Genomic DNA, 16,298 nt, shown 5'->3' on the forward strand with positions numbered 1-16,298 from the left:
TGAAAAAAAGCAAAATATGCATTTATTTTTTCACCAAATGGACACAGCATTGTTCCTCAAGTGACAGAATCCAACAAAAATCTAATTTCAGAAAATGGGAGCATTTCTTTATCACAGTACAATATACTGAAAAACAAAACTGAATTACAAATCTCAAGCAAAGTATGTTTGCATCTGCCCTGGTTCTGCACTGGCTGGAAGTTGTCTGGTCAGGGAGTGAACATCACATTCATGCAAATAAATCCTCCCAAGGCAGGATACTACTCATGTTCACACATGTTCCAGCTGGTTTAGAACACAGACAGACGTTATTCTTTCCCAATTCCAAGATACTAGTTATGCACACTGTGGATCACACTTATCTTTATACACAGGACATGAGTACTAAAAAAAGAGCCAAAAAAAAAGTAAATTTGTTTTTCTTCCACCAGATGCTGCACCTAAAACGGTATGTATAGAAAATGTGTTACAGCTCAACCATGCCAAGTAGAAAACAATTGCACTACAGGTATCAAAATGAAAACCTTCATCTACTGCCTCATTTTGGTCATGTGTTCTTCAATTCACACCAAATCCTCAGTCAAACCTGGGACACACAACAAAGCCTCCATACACTTTTTTTTGTATTGTGAGCTGGGTTGTTCCACTGCAGCTGATCAAAGCTGGCACCATCCCTGGGAACAAGGTACTTGGTCTGGAGTCCCCATATCAGCTGGATCCTTTTAAAAGGCTGTTCGACTTCTACAGTTTGTGAAAGAAACTTTGTTACAAACATGGGCTTGGGCTTGCTTTGTTCAGTCACAGAACCTGCTCCGTCTCTTTCTGAAAGCTCCTGCTCAAAACAGGTCAATGCAGCCTTTACCAGGTCACCCTCAGAACAGAGAAGGCATGTTGCCTTGGGGGATTTAATATTAAAGCAGATCTCCCCATGTTCTACATGAATTTAATTCTAATCTGAAGATACAAAGACTCATATTGCAGCTTATCAAATTTGTAAGAGAAAAAATTACACTTTGTTAAAAATTCCTATGTTTAGTCCAAGAACTCGACGGCAGCGTTTGAAAACAGTTTTCCAAAAACATCAGTTTATTTTGGTGGGTCTGTGTTAATTCCATATTTTTCCTTGAGAAGCTTAAGCTGTTCTTCTTTCTTCTTTGTGTCCATCTTTTGGAATGCCTGTAATTAGTAAAATAAAAAATGTCAGAAGACAAAAGAAGTCTCATCTTATGACAAGTTATTTCCCTGTATCGCAGACATCACTGTGAACTCCCACCACCATCACACACACACACAGAGCTGTTTGATTCTTGCCCTGGAGAATGTCACAGGGCCCTGGACACCATCAGTGACAGGGACGAGATCTGCAGACTTTTTACCCATAAACAAGATCTCACCTCTTGCTGCAGCTGTGCAGTTGTGGAGCTTCTGCACCCTCTTCTCCAGAGTACATCCCTCACAAACATGTTTTTCACTCCCTTTGTCCAAAAGTACTTTTTTTGCACACAAGTCACCGAGTAAATGTGAAATTGACCATGTATCCCATTCACTCCCTCTAACAGTTTGGGTTTTATTTCTTAGAAATACCCACACAACTGCGTTTACAAACTGATGTTGGGGTTGGTTTTTTGTGACAGCTCTGTTCAGAGGTGACTTCTCCAGCCCAGGTGCACGTACCCTGTTTGCGTTGTAGTACAGAACCACGAGGTATCTGTTGCACACGTTGAACCCCGACAGGTGGTCACAGGCGTTCTTGGCATCGAAGATGTCCTCATAGACCACGTAGGCTGTTCCTCTGGTCTCAGGGGTATTTCCACTGCAGAGCAAAGGTCAGACTCAAGGTGAGATTAGCTGAACTAATGCAACTTCACTAAAAAACAATTTTTTGTTTTTTTCTAGGTATTAAATTACATCCCTGCTTTCCACACCAAACAGTTCAGAGCCAGAGACAACAGGAAAATGAGCTGTATTTTGCTCCATAAGGGAAATGCACCTCTCTGCAACAACTATCAGAAGCTTTTGTCAGGGCTGTCATATGTCTGGAAGTAATTTCAGTCTTTATTATAGCAATTAGCTTTTATTTAATGTTACAAGACCTGGCTGTCAGTTAGTGGCTGGCTGGATCAGATGTGGCCCTAGGATAGAACAGGGCTCCTGGCATATCACAAAGTCAATTTAAGAGGTTCAGAACGGCCCTGCTGGTGCAAGCCAAGGCACAGCCATCACCCATGGGAGCAGTTCCATGCCCTTTGCCTGAAGGATGGGACACATGTCTGGACACGTAACAGTAATGAGCCCACAGGGGCTGCAGAGTTTACAGATCCCAAAAGTCTCGACTAAAAGACACCTACAGAGACTTAAAATCAGAACAATTGTCTCTAAGGTGCTTCTAAGAACTCCTGAGGACAAATGGTATCACACATATCCACACTGAGGTGTGTGCAAAAGTGAGGAGGAGAATGGGATAAAAACTGCACAAAGCACAAAAGCCTTCACAAAGGGGCTTACACGTTATGCCTTGTCACTGATGACGTTGGGATTTCTGTGGGAAGCAATGTTAATTAGTAGCTCTGAACAAACCACTGGATGCACAAGCTAGCACGTTGCTTCAATGGAAAACTCTTGGTAAGTCCTAATTCTCAATAGGTCCCACTGTCATGCTGTTCCAGCCCACATGTTTTCAGAAAACTCAAGTACTAGCTCTTCTTTATGCTCATTAGCAAAGAATTCCACCTATTTAGTCAGGCAGTGTTTACACTGCCCGTTGTTCCTTCAGCCACTTCTCCAGTCTGCGCTTCTCTGCACGAGAAGGGTCTGTCCAGTGTCACTTCCTACCACGGCACCAGCAGCACATGTCCCCTTGGTGTCCTTTGCTTACTGAGGGCAAATCTGTAACACTCACTTTACACAGTGAACACTCAAACAGGCTGCCCAGAGAGGCTGTGGATGCTCCATCCCTAGAAGTGTTGGATGGGGCTCAGAGCAACCTGGTCTAGTGGAAGGTGTCCCTGCCCATGGCAGGGGATTGGAATGAGCTGGTCTTCAAGGTCCCAGCCAACCCTCCTGTGATGATCAAAGCTCAGGTCCTAAACATTGGAACTAACCGGGAGAAGAACCTCAGAGCTGCTGCAGGCATGTACAATCTCCATGCATTTCAGAACCAAAGGCACAGTCACATCTCCACTATCCAGACCCGGTATGGCTCGAGGACATCCTGTCTGTGGCACACAGGGTTGCTCCCAGTATTTGTTTCTAGTTCACTGGTCCAGCAAGAGCAGCATCTCTGTTTTCCCACTGATCAATTACTGGATACTCATAAAGCAGGAATACTGTTTGTGCTCTACTTCTGCCTTTCCTATTTTTACCCCAAATCAAGGTAAAACCTCAGCTGTATTTGAAACTTAAGCAAACTAGTCTCTCATATTTTATCAACATCCCCAAGTTCATTTCAAATTTAAGCTCCTTCTCCCCACCTCCCAGCAGAGTAATTTTCTAACAAATTCATTTGTTAAGAGCATCATCACATCCCACTCTGGCACTCGGGGCGCTGCTCCAGGGCACTGAACCTTTCCAGCTGTGGAACCCAGCTGCCACCACTGCGGCAAGAACACTGACACTGGAGCACGTGAAACCCTTCACGGCCCAAAAAACCTGAAATACTCACACTCTGATCTGTCGGATGGGCCCGTACTTCCCAAAAATGTCGTACATCTCCTCGGCCGTGATTTTGTACGGCAGGTTCCTGATGTACAGGATCCGGTTGACCTCCGGAGGGAGCCGGATCTGATGGGGGAAGGACAGGCGGTGTGTTAGACCCAAGGCACGTATTACAAACCTTAAACCCAGCAGCCTACGGGTTAAATCATGGAATCACTGAACCACGGAATGGTTGGGACTGGAAGGAGCCTTAAACATCACCCAGTTCCACTCCCCTGCCGGGTTCCCGTCAGAACAGCGGGGTGCCTGAAGCGGGACGAAGCAGGACGAAGCAGGAGCCCACCCCGGCAGGGACGGGACAGGGCAGGGCACTCACGTTGGCTCGTTTGGCTGCTTGCATCGCCATGGCGGCGGGCGGTGGGTGGGGGCCGCGGCCTGGGACGGAAACACCGGCGGGGAAGAAGGCTGGAGCGGAGACAACGGCGGGGACTGAGCCTGGAACGGAGAGAGCGGCAGGGACCGGGAGCGGCGGGCAGGAAACCCGGATCTATCCCGGCGGGCAGCGCGCGCTCCCCTCACGGAACCGGATCTATCCCGGCGTGCACCGGCCCACGTGACCCCGGCATCTCTCCCCACGTGACCCCGGCATCTCTCCCCACGTGACCCCGGCATCTCTCCCCACGTGACCCCGGCATCTCTCCCCACGTGACCCCGGCATCTCTCCCCACGTGACTCCGGCCCCGGCCCTGCCCCCCCCGCGCCTCAGGCCCGGCCCCGTCCCGGCCCCGTCCCGCCCCCGCGCCTTCCATCCGCGGTGCCAGAATTGCGAGAGAAACGTCTTTAATGAACGCTTCCATAGCCTTTCCCCTTCCTCGCCCCCCACACGAATCGGTCTGGTTTGGAGCAGGAGCGGCAGGATGACCGCAGTGCAGTCCCCGCAGTGACTGTCCCAGAGCAGCTACTGCAGCGGCCCTTTCTTGAAGCAAACGGGAATTTCGATGACGATTTTGCCGATGTTCCTGTTTTCCTCCATCGCCCTGTGTGCCTCGGCGATGGCGTGCAGGGGGTAAACGCTGTCCACGAGGGGCTGGAGACGCGGGGAAGCCCCTCCGGAAAAATGGGGCAGCACCTCCTCTGTGAAGGCTCTGACCAGCCGCTCCTTGTACTGGGGAGAGAAAACACCTTCAGGGTTATTTCCCATCATTTCACTGACTGAGGTGTCTTTGAGCGCGGCGTTTAGAACGTACACAGCCCTCAAGGAGACACCTTCTGACATAGTGAAATGGAGATAAAAACACCTGACCGGTCTAAATTACAAACAAGAAGAAAGCTTTTAGATTTACTGCATCTTAATTGAATGAAATTCTCCAAAGCAAGTGTTGTAAGCTCAGTGCAGAGCCATTTAAATCAAACTGATATAAAGTTCTTGTAAATATTCTGTCTTAAACCATGCACAGAATCTGCCCAATCACTGGACCTTTATTTTTTCTCAGGCCAAATATCTAAATGATGGTACTCATGAAGCACATTAAGAAATCCTGGGTGTCATTACTCTCATTCAGGGAGGAATTTGATAAAAATAGAAAAAAGACATTATAACTTAATTATGTGACATTTTCCAAAGTATGTAGTAACAGTTCAAGGTGGGGCTTTTTTGGCAAGGATGTGTTTAACACTGGTTTTAAAAGAAAGCTCTCAAAACTATGAATGATTTTAAGATCAAACTGCACACACTGCTTACAGCCACTACTTGCCTCCTTGTCTCGGGACCGTAACAGGCTCGTGTGGATGCTGGCTCTTTTGGAAAGCAGCCTTGCCAGCAAATCCCCATGGACTTCACCTCCACTCAGCAGTCCATAAATAATCCACCGGCCATCAGTATTCAGACAGTTGAGATTCTTCTCCCAGTATGAGCCACCAACACAATCTAAGATAATATCTACTCCAGAACCTCAAGTAGAAACAGAAGAGATTTCAGCAGTGAAGTCAAGCTGCATTCAGTGTAGGATAATTTCAGGCAAAACTAAGACCTTGTTATTTATAAGTTTATTGCAGAATCAACCCTGCAATTCTTATTTAAATCTTTCTACTGAAATTAGGAATTGGCACAGTGATTTGTAAGAAATTACAGAATCAGGCACAAAAAAAAGAATCATCAGTTACCCATAAGCAGACTCAGGCAGACACCACCCCAAATGCTTAGAAAAGCTACATTTTTCTAACTGTTCAATAATTAAGCGTGGTGAGGCCTTGGCACAGGTTGCCCAGAGAACCTGTGGATTCCCATCCCTGGAAATGTTCAAGGCCAGCTTGGATGGGACTCTGAGCAACCTGGCTGAGTGGAAGATGTCCTTGCCCATGGCAGGGGGTTGGAACAGGATGATCTTTAAAATCCTTTCCAACCCAGGCCATTCTATGATTCTGTAATGATTCAAACACAAAGTGTGAGGATTTGGTCCCACAGTTCCTTGGGAAGCAGCAATAACAAGGCACAACATTTATGCCCAAATGAACACAGACAAAGAGAGCCCATGCAGAAAACACCACAATTAAACAAAGGAAAGGCCCATTCTGGGCTGAACAGGATGTCAGGTTGTGCTAACAGGGTCGCTACTGTCTGCTCCCTCACCAAGAGACAGCTGAAACTGTGTGTGCACACATTGGGAGGTTCATTCACGCCTCTCACAGAGAGATTTTTACCTTGGGTGAACTCCAAGACCTTTTCACTGAAGTCTTCAATCTTGTAGTTGAACCCTGCAGCTGCTCCAGCATTTGCTGTTGCTTCCAGTTTCTCCTGAGTTCCTGCTGTCACAATGGGAATAGCCTTTGCCAGTCTCACCAGCTGAATGGCTGCCATGCCAACCCCGCTGGCTCCAGCATGGATCAGCACTGTCTCGCCCTCCTGTACTTTACCTGGAGGAGGCCATAAGGAAAGTGGTCACCCTTTGGCATCACCTTTGGATTAAAACATGAACAGTCTGGAAGATACTGAAGAGGAGGTTGAAAGAGATGCCCTTGGTTGGGCTTTGTTTACATCTTCATAGCCTTCATAAAAGAGACAAATGCAGAAGTAGCAGAGGTCTCAGTGTGCTGACAGGACATCATTTAACCAGCCTCAGTGGAAGGACTTTGTCTTGGCCCTGTGCAGTTCTGGGCATCTGTGACCAAGATGCTTAATGAAGTGCACTCACAGCTTTTTTATATCATCAGTAAAAAACACACTTGGAGGATGTTCACACTCAGAAATCAGGCACTCAGCAATGGAGAAATACCAGAAATGCTGGCTAATATTAAGGACCAGTCCTACCAATCATTTTACCATCTATAAGTTGCATTAATTTGTGTTCCACTGATTGCTACTGAAAGTAAGGCACCGAGTAGCCTCCCACTAACCCCTAGGAAGCAACACTTCTCAAAGCAAATCTGCAGGGATGTTTGGAACTGTTGTTCCTGATTGGATCTTTTAGATGCTACTGCTGAAGAGTGTAGAAGAAGGATATTTCTCATCTGAGGAAAACCCTGGGAAGTGCTACTGTTTATTACCTTGGCAGCGCATTTTTAAAATTAAGAATGTGAGCTTCTGTCTGTTTTAAATCAGCTCAGAGTGAATTTTACCTACAATTACCTACAATTAATATCTCTGTTAAAGAAGGTACAAGATGTTGGCTACTGCAGACCCACAGGTAATTAGTGATAAACTTCATAATACAGTCATGCATGCAGTGAAGCCAAATCTTTGGAAATAAGATGTATTTTCAGGTGTGTGGAGAACATGAATAATTTCAGGGTTTAGGCTTAATGGAAGGTGTCCCTGCCCATGGCAGGGGGGTAGAATTAGATGATCTTTAAGATCCTTTTCAACACAAACCATTCAGTGATTCAAGCTGAAAAATACAGACGAAAAGAAACCTGACCATCTTTCGATATCGTTCCTTGTAAATATGCAATCAGCAGGGTAAGTTGTGATTTGGGAGAGGTGGTCAGGATTCAAGGATTTGTGTCTGGCATACCAGATTCTGACCCATAGGGACAAAGTGACAGTGAAAAGGTTCTTTGAGAGCAAACAACATTCAGATGGAGGCAACAAAGAGCAAAGAGAGGATTTTGTAACAGAAAGGAAGATGAGCTGTTTTGGTGGGATAAATGGGCAAATGCGCCTCTCACCTACAAAATGGAGCAGCTGAAATGCTGTTAGCCAGGCTTCAGGAATGGCTGCAGCCTGAGTAAAAGTCATATCTTTGGGAATGGGCATCAGGAGGCCTTCGGGCACTGTCACGTATTGTGCCTGGCCTCCCCCGGAGAGCAGAGCCATCACTGCATCGCCGATCTTCCACTGGCCTGAGCAGCCAGGACCCAGCCCAGCCACGCTCCCAGCTGCTTCTAGGCCTAAAATATCACTTGCTCCTTTGGGGGGAGGGTACTTCCCTCTCCTCTAAAATAAAAAGAGAAGGCAAGGAAGGAAAAGCCAAACATCAGTGAGTGTAATGACTTGCAATATTTCATTCACATGTCACCAGCCTAAATTCCTATTTGTTTCATCCTGGTTTTGCACTGTGTAAATGTTGCAGTAATTTGAGGATATTCTATCCTCTGGAAACACTTCTTGCTTCCTAAGTATTATTCTTCCTAAGTTTTATTCTTAAAATAAGAATAAATTGAAATATTTGTGAGTCTCCTTTGTCCAGGCCAATCCCTACTGTGGAGGTACTTTGGTCTCCATTTGCAGAGCATGGCTTGCAGCTCAAAATAATAATTTGAATGTGAATCTGAATGATTTTCTCCCACTGGAACTGTGCCATTGGAACACTTCCTTTTCATCCCAAATGCCCAGAAAAGGGTCTAAGATCTAGAAAGACCAGAGTTTGGGTTTTACATGTTTTTTTGAAAGGCAGCTGCCTTTCCATGCCAGCCCAGCACTGCACTGAGACAAAAACATTTATCTGCTGAATCAACAAACATGTCTTCTTTCAACCCTATGAACTCTCCCATCCAAATGCTCACCAGGTCCACACTCTTTTAGCTCATTAGATCTGTCAAGACTTCACAGAGGGGCTTGAAAAATCTGTGTTGTTTTTAGGTGCATAGATCTGCTTAACATACATATACCTGGAGTAAATCGGCCCGATTCAGAGCACTGGCAGAGACCTTCACAAGAATTTCTCCTTCTCCTGGATCTGGTTTCAACACTTCTTTCATATAGAGATTTTCTGGGCCTCCTGGGCAATCAAAATAGGCTGCAAACATTTTCTCTAAAAAAAAAAACCCAAACCAAACCTGAGAAAACCTTGCATGAATGCAGGCACACTTACGTGCAGTGGAAAAATCTCAGTAATGAAAGGTAACAAACGCTATTAAAAATTCCTATTTATTTCCCTTGCCTCAGGAGGTGATTCCTGTGTGCCTGATTTGCTATGGTAGAGGATCTCACTGCTGCAGCAGTCTTTCAGGTACCTTCTCAGATGCTATTCCTGGGATCCTTTTGGCACCAGCAGCTGTTGAGGTGGGCTGAGCTGTCAAGCCTCTTCCTGCCTGGTAAAATCAAATGTGGAACAGTTTTCTCTCTGCTCCCTGGGTACTGGGTGGAAGGAGATGAGAAGGAGAGGGAACCACAACGGGAACAACTATGTTACTTTTTGAGAGCTGGTACTACACTGAATGCAGCTCAGGATGGGCTGCAGGCCAGAGCCTCTCCAAGTAACCAGGACTGAGTGACAGACCACCCTGCCCTCTGTAAAAATCACTGATGTCTGCACAGGGAAAGCTAAGTGCATGCCTAATTATTTGTGGTAAGACTGCAAATGTGGAGTGATAAACAATTTGAAACCTCAGGAATGGCAATCCCCACAGGGTGGTGCTCTATGGCTATTTTATGGTGAATAAACACTTCCAATTATTCATATAAAATGCAATTTAAAGGCTTTTCTTTCTGAGGCTGGCTGTCTATTCGTTGTTTTCAGATGAACCATTTAATCCAATCCCACAAAATTTGCCTGTATCAGCAATAAAATTCAATGGGAAGCCCACCTGATACAGCCCATAACAATTGTTTCTGCTGTCTTAATTGGTTCCAAATTTAGTCAATTAAAAACAAGATGTGAAAGAAGCTTTTGTCTCTCTTCCATCAGAGTTCATTAACCTGTGTTTTTGTAAATTATTGTCACTGCTGCTAGAAGCAGGCCCACAAAAATGTAAAAAAAAAAAAAAACCAACCAAACAACAAAAACCAAAACAAACCAACCAAACAAAAAACCCGAGAGGACCTGAATATTTACATTACTCTCAAATATGCACAGAAAACCACAGGAACTGAAACACGAGTTTCCAACCATTTCAAGCTCTCAGATCTGCCAGCAGTGGCCGAAAACAACAATTTTAAGAAGCTGTGTGGCTCCCGAGCAAACCCCCGAGCTCACCTTTTTCCTATAAAGAAGGAGGGACACTCTGTGCCCCGGAACAAACCCAGCATGTCCTCGGGAACAGAGTCCGATCCCAGCTCCTCCTCTCCCAGCTCTGCCCTTGCACTCGGCTACTCCCCAGCAGGCAAGGGGAGGAACAGGGCGAGGCTGTTGTACTTTGGAGTGACAGATATGAGGAGTCAGAAATATTAGCAGGGCTCACCATTATTTCTGTGAACGACCTGGATTATTCCACGGGTTGGCACAGAAATCTGCTGTCCCGCTTGGCCTTGCAGCAGAGATCAGCTGCTGCCCCAGCACATGGGGAAGCTTGGCCTACTGCCCATGGCTGTGCCAGTGTGTGGGATGGGGTGTGCTCCAGCTGAGCAGATGCTTTGATTTCAGAATTCTGAGTGTCTCAGACTCGATTTACTCCACTGGTACTGAGGGTGTGGGAGCTGTGCCAGCCCTGATACCACAAACCCACTGGGGAGGCTGCCCTGGGCTCACTTCCTGGGGGACTGCGGCGTTTGGAGCTCGCTGGTTCACATCTGCCAGCTCTCTGCCTTTCTGCCTGATGGTTTGGCATCAAATTCATTACTGTTCTAAAAGCCCGATGACATCTCCATGAGGTTTGCAGAAGGATCAGATCACGCCTTTCTCTGTGTCCTAGTCACCAGCTCTTGAGTGTTTGAGCTGTCAGGGAATAAAACTGACACTTCAGATTGTTCAAAAATGGTAACTCATATGTGTAGGATTTTTCTGTGGATTTTTTTCCAGTAATAATGAGATTTTTGGATTCATGCTTTTAAACTCTTCTTCGAAACTGAGCAAATTTAGAATCAAGTATAGCTAAAAATTCTTTTGTTCTCATGTGACTTGAAGAGCTAATAGTTGATGTGTTTCTGAAGATGAAAAGATCATGAAGCCTGGTCTATGGTACACACAGCCTGATTCAGTCCTGGTAGTGACGTTGTCCCTCCTCCACTGTTCCCAGACAACTTTGCAATCCACTGCAGTTTAAAATAACTTTCTATTGCAGTCATTGACAATGCAAATTCACATGATAAAAATATATTTTATTACTCAAAGATGTACAGGACAGCCTGAAAATGTGTTAATGTAGCAATTTCCTTTGTCCCTTGGGTGACAGCATTAGAAAGATAAAGCAGAGCATCTTAAACCAAATATTGAAGACATTACTTTCAATTCAGTTAAGAAACTTAGAGGGCAGATACATAGGGTAGTCCTTTTATGAGCAGCAAGCCCACAAGTGTTCTTGAAGGAACTGAAGGGAACTGAGCAGCCGGAATGTAGTAAAGCATCAGTTTCTTATTTAACTTTAAAGTTTCAAACTTCTATACTTTATTTCCTAATGAGCACTCTTTAGGTTGATGAAGTCCAAGTTTTCTGCTGATTCACCTACCTTTCTCTCTAAAGTAGTCTGCTATAATAACACAAGGACATAAATTAAAAAATTAAATCAATTATTATAAAAATCATATATAGAATTGCTATAATGGAGATGCTTTTTTTCAAGTTCAAATCCCCCTCACACTATACTGCACTCAAATGACAACAGTGCTATTTCTATCTGAAAATTAAAGATACTAATACCTGTACTCATGAAGTATTAGCTGTTCTAAAGAATACACACCGAGCACTTCAAATAATTTTCAGAAATTTCTTGTAAAATGCACAGAAAAGTTACTTCTTCTTTTTTTTCTTTTTTTTTTTCCACAAAGAAATCATCCAGAACAACAGGGGCAAACCCCAGAGAATACCTACTGCAAATCTGGCCCTGGAAAAACTTAGCGTTAGTCTTTGCTAGGAACAGTGGCCAGGTACGAACAATGTGACTATTTGCAAGAACAAATAATGTATGGATATTGTTACAGGATTTCGAAAGTGTTGGCATGTTTTGCAATCTTCCAGCTTTACACTTTCTGCCTTCCTCATGTAGCAGATAAAAAAGCTCATATCAAATATTATATGGCTCCTGAATTTATTACTGAGCCAGCCAGGCACACTTGGGGCTAAATAACACAATGGCACCTTTTGGACCTGCTTCAGCTCTGTAGTCCTGCAGAAAATAATAGCACAGAACTAGTCTGGGGTTAGCTTAAAGGGGAAGGCTTAGTTGTTAGATTAAATAAATTTCATTCCCCAAGGCTCACCTCTGGGGCCAGCTCTGTTTAATATCTTTATTGATGGTTTAGATGAGGGGACTGAGTGCACCTGCAGTAGGTGCCCAAACAGCACCAGTTTGGGCTTGAGTGCTGATCTGCTGGAGAGTGGGAAGGCTCTGCAGAGGGATCTGGATAGGCTGGATTGATAGGTCGAGGTCAATTGTTTGAGGTTCAACGAGGCCAAGTGCTGGGTCCTGCCCTTGGGTCACAACAACCCCTGCACTGCCTTAGGCTGGGGGCAGAGTGGCTGGAAAACTGCCCAGTGAAGAAGGACCTGGCGGTGCTGGTGGCAGCAGCGGGACATGAGCCAGGTGTGCCCAGGTGGCCAAGAAGGCCAGTTCCACCTGGGCTGTACCAGCAATAGCGTGGCCAGTGAGACCAGGGCAGTGACCGTCCCTGTGTGCTGGGCACTGCTGAGGCCACACCTTGAGTGCTGTGTCCAGTTCTGGACATTGTGTCCAGGAAGGACATTGAGGGGCTGGAGCATGTCCAGAGAAGGGAACGGAGCTGGGGAAGGGTCTGGAGCACAAGTCTGATGAGGAGCAGCTGAAGGAGCTGGGAGTGTTTAACCTGGAAAAAGGAGGCTCAGGGGGGAACACACCACTCTCTACAGCTCCCTGACAGGAGGGTGAAGCCAGGTGGGGGTCAGGCTCTTCTCTCAAGTTACAAGTGATAGAACAAGATGAAATGGCCTCAAGTTGCATAAGGGGAGGTTCAGATTGGGTATTAGGAACAATTTCTTCACAAAAAGGGTTGTGAAGCACTGGAATAGGCTGCCCAGGGCAGTGGTGGAGTCACCATCCCTGGAGGTATTTAAAAGACGTGTAACGTGGCACTGATAGACATGGTGTAGGACTTGATGATCTTTAGGTCTTTTCCAGCCTAAATAATTCTGTGGTTCTGTGATTCTGGGCACAGACAGAGCTGTCATTGGATAGAAGGATGGGCTTGTTCCATGTGCTGTATCAGTAATAGTAACTTGGTAGCTACAGGTAGTTTCACTGGCATTGTTTCTCCAGAATTAGGTGGAAAATACTTTTATATTGATTTCTGGTATTGAATCTAGATCTATGCTCCCCACAGGCATCCTGGTACAACCACAGCTTTGGGGTTATAGCATGGGCACAGCACATTCCATTCTGCACATCTCAGGCCAGAGAATGGACCTACCTACCTCCATCTGCTTTACCGGCAGAATCACTGAGCACAAAGTGGTTAAAAAGGACTCCTTCAAAATGCCACTTAAATGGCATCTTTGTTCCAAAAATTGAAGATGTGAAATTAGCAATCACCCTTGCAAGTCAGCTAGGCTGTACTCTGGCACTGGGCTCTGAGGCTGAGAGAACAAGTAGATTTAGTAGAGTGCTGTGCTCCCTGCCATTATTGCTGCTTTTTGCTCTGGGTTCACAGAGTTTCTACATTTGCTGTCACTTCCCAGGAAGCTCTTGGTCTCTCACATTAAAGCCAAAGGTCGATGCACAGACCTGTCTTTCCTTTATACTGATGATAACTGTTTTCCACATACTTTTTGAGCTGACGAGGCTGTCACTCAGCAAAGCCTGCAGTTGGTTCATTTTCCTTCTGTTCCGTAAAAAGATAGCTGTATAAATGTTCATTCCCCTTCCCTTTTATTTTGGAAAACATATTTTCCTCTTTGTGAAATTCAGGAGTTTCAGCAGAAGAAATAGAAGGCCTCAGATAAGCAAAAGGACAAAATAAAAAGGCACCAGAATTAACCAGCAGGAAAATGGTCCTCTTTCCCAGAAAGGCCATAAAAGTCCAGTTACATTTTTATAGTGCAAGTATTTCTGCTTTTTTTTTTTTTACCCTGGCATTAAATTTTCATCTTGCTGACAAAACAGTCCACAGTGAAAACACTAAGAAGTGAGGTTAAACTTCCTACAACCAGATCAGAGCAGAAAGAGGGGGTTGAGGGTGTGTTCTGGCCTGGGCTTGACCCAAACCAAAAATTATTTTCTTTTTACGTGGTCAGCACTGGCACAGTGTGGGAAAATGACCGGGGGAAAGTTAAAGAAAACTGGGAGGAATCTTGAGGCTAAAGTTATAGTTACGTTGTCACTAAAACTACAGGAAGAACAGAAACTCTCCAACAACATCTTTTTAGTGTTAGAAAATCAAGGCATTACTTTATTCTGGCCAGGATATTATGATGTGCAATAGAAATTATTTCATTCACACATGCCTGGGTTGTGCTGTGAAAATCATTCCATCACACATGGTTCTTTACTAGATTTTTCACACATTTATACATACAAACCTAAAGAAATTCACATTCATTGGTCTTAAATTACACAATTCTTAGTGTTCAATCTCTTATTGGTTATTGATCCCTTCACCTTTGATGCTAATTAGGTCCTCATTCTTTGGTTCTCTTACCAATCTTTTCCCAGACCAGGTGTCTCCTACTGCCCCAGAGGGTGATGTTTGTTAATGCTTGTTTATCTCCTCTGTCTCTTCTTACTCCAAATCTGTAGATCTTAAGCTCATCAGGCCTTAGCTGGTGAACAGTCTTTTGAAGAGAAACTTCAATTCTCCTCCCCCTGGGCAAAGATGAACAAACCCCTTGTCCTGGGTTGCAGTGTATCCCATTACCCTCCTCATGAGCTGTTGAAACCAGGTGGGGCAGTGTTTCCTTGCCTCCTCCCCCCAGACTTTCTGTTAATGGCCCATCATTGTCCTGCCGCATGACTCAGAGATAACTCCCTCCAGACTATCTTCTGTTAATGAGCCTAATCAACACCTGGCCTCATGACTCATTACCCCACTGTGAGATGCTCCATCCAGAGGGAGGAACCAAGCATCCCATCGTGGATATAATCTGAGATGCTGAACACCAGAGAGGGAACCTTTCCACTGGATTTCCAGAGGACAGGAGCTACACAGCCACCACTGGACCTTCTGAGGAGGAGCAGACCCTTTTTCTACAGGATCACTGCTTCAGAGGACTGCAGCCACCATTCTACCAGACTGCTACCACTACCCTGCCTAACAGGGTGCCAGGTTGTATCCTAACTCTGTCAGTTTAACCCAGTGTTATCTGCCTTTATTTTTTCTTCCCCTCTCCTTGTATTTCCCTATTAAATTGTTATTCTGACTTGGTGTCTCCCACTAGTTTGTTTTCAAACTAGTACACCCCTCACTAAAGTTACATGAAAAAAAATATTAAAAGTTGCACCATTTCCAACAAACTGAGGGAAACAGGAGAGGATGTCTTGCTGTTGGCAAATCACTCCTCGTATGTAACACTGAGCATTCCTCTGTCCCAAGGTATGACCAGCCCTTGCTGTATGGAGTCACTCAAGCTCCACCTAAATGTAAAGAAAGGGGAGAAGTTCAGGAAGTCTCCTTTGTAACTTCAGGGATCAGCTGTCAGGCTGAACCTGTCTTCTTCCCTGCAGGCACATCTGTTGGGTGAGAACCATATTCTCTGCATGTTGATTGATTATCTCAAGACAGCTTTTGTTACAGTGATTGTCCATGTGTTGCTTTGAGTAAGTTTTTGCAGCCAGTTACTATCACTGGCAATCCTCAAACCTCAACCTGTCACAATTTTCTGTTATATTTATAAACTGTGTTATTCCATAAACTGTTAGTGTGAGTCCTTCAAGGGCCCTGGCATGGGTAGCATACTTCACAAAACTGATAACATACTGACTAAGAGAAGGGGGAATCCAGGAAGGGCCTCTCTAAATTGAAATTGGCATTTTGCCTCTGAAGAGGTTACTCAACCCACCCTTCAATACAGTGGTCTGCAGAAGGATCCCTATTCCAGGGCACTGACAGGCTGGTGGGGCACAAGGCTCTCATCTTTCCTGGGGTCCTGACAGACTGATAAGATATAAAAGACTCAAGGAAACCTTCCCCTTGCCTTTACCTGACAGAAAACTGGCATGGTCAGTAGGATTGCCATGGCTAGGCTGCTGCGAAAACAAAAATATGTCCCTTCCCAGGCTGGGAAGGAGCAGGCTCAAAAGTTTTGGAAAGATGAAGAGAAAATAGTAGAATACATTGAACAATGTAAAGCTGATCAAAAATCTAA

At 45.0% G+C, this 16,298-nt stretch overlaps 2 protein-coding genes across 2 annotated transcripts; both read right to left on the reverse strand.

The window, feature by feature from the left end:
• SF3B6 (splicing factor 3b subunit 6) lies at positions 1-4,250 on the reverse strand. The gene is made up of 4 exons (XM_082302582.1): positions 4,031-4,250; positions 3,662-3,780; positions 1,675-1,813; positions 1-1,176 (listed from the first exon to the last, which is right to left on the reverse strand). The coding sequence occupies exons 1-4, from the start codon at positions 4,058-4,060 to the stop codon at positions 1,087-1,089; spliced, it is 378 nt and encodes a 125-aa protein (XP_082158708.1). The 5' UTR covers positions 4,061-4,250; the 3' UTR covers positions 1-1,086.
• Positions 4,251-4,523: 273 nt separating this feature from the next.
• On the reverse strand, positions 4,524-10,281 carry TP53I3 (tumor protein p53 inducible protein 3). Its single transcript, XM_082303101.1, has 7 exons — positions 10,068-10,281; positions 9,106-9,183; positions 8,761-8,903; positions 7,819-8,086; positions 6,355-6,567; positions 5,409-5,605; positions 4,524-4,819 (listed from the first exon to the last, which is right to left on the reverse strand). The coding sequence occupies exons 3-7, from the start codon at positions 8,896-8,898 to the stop codon at positions 4,613-4,615; spliced, it is 1,023 nt and encodes a 340-aa protein (XP_082159227.1). The 5' UTR covers positions 8,899-8,903; positions 9,106-9,183; positions 10,068-10,281; the 3' UTR covers positions 4,524-4,612.
• Between the last annotated feature and the right edge of the window lie 6,017 nt (positions 10,282-16,298).

Source organism: Coloeus monedula (assembly GCF_965178545.1).
Source record: "Coloeus monedula genome assembly, chromosome: 2".
NCBI classification, from domain to species: Eukaryota; Metazoa; Chordata; class Aves; order Passeriformes; family Corvidae; genus Coloeus; species Coloeus monedula.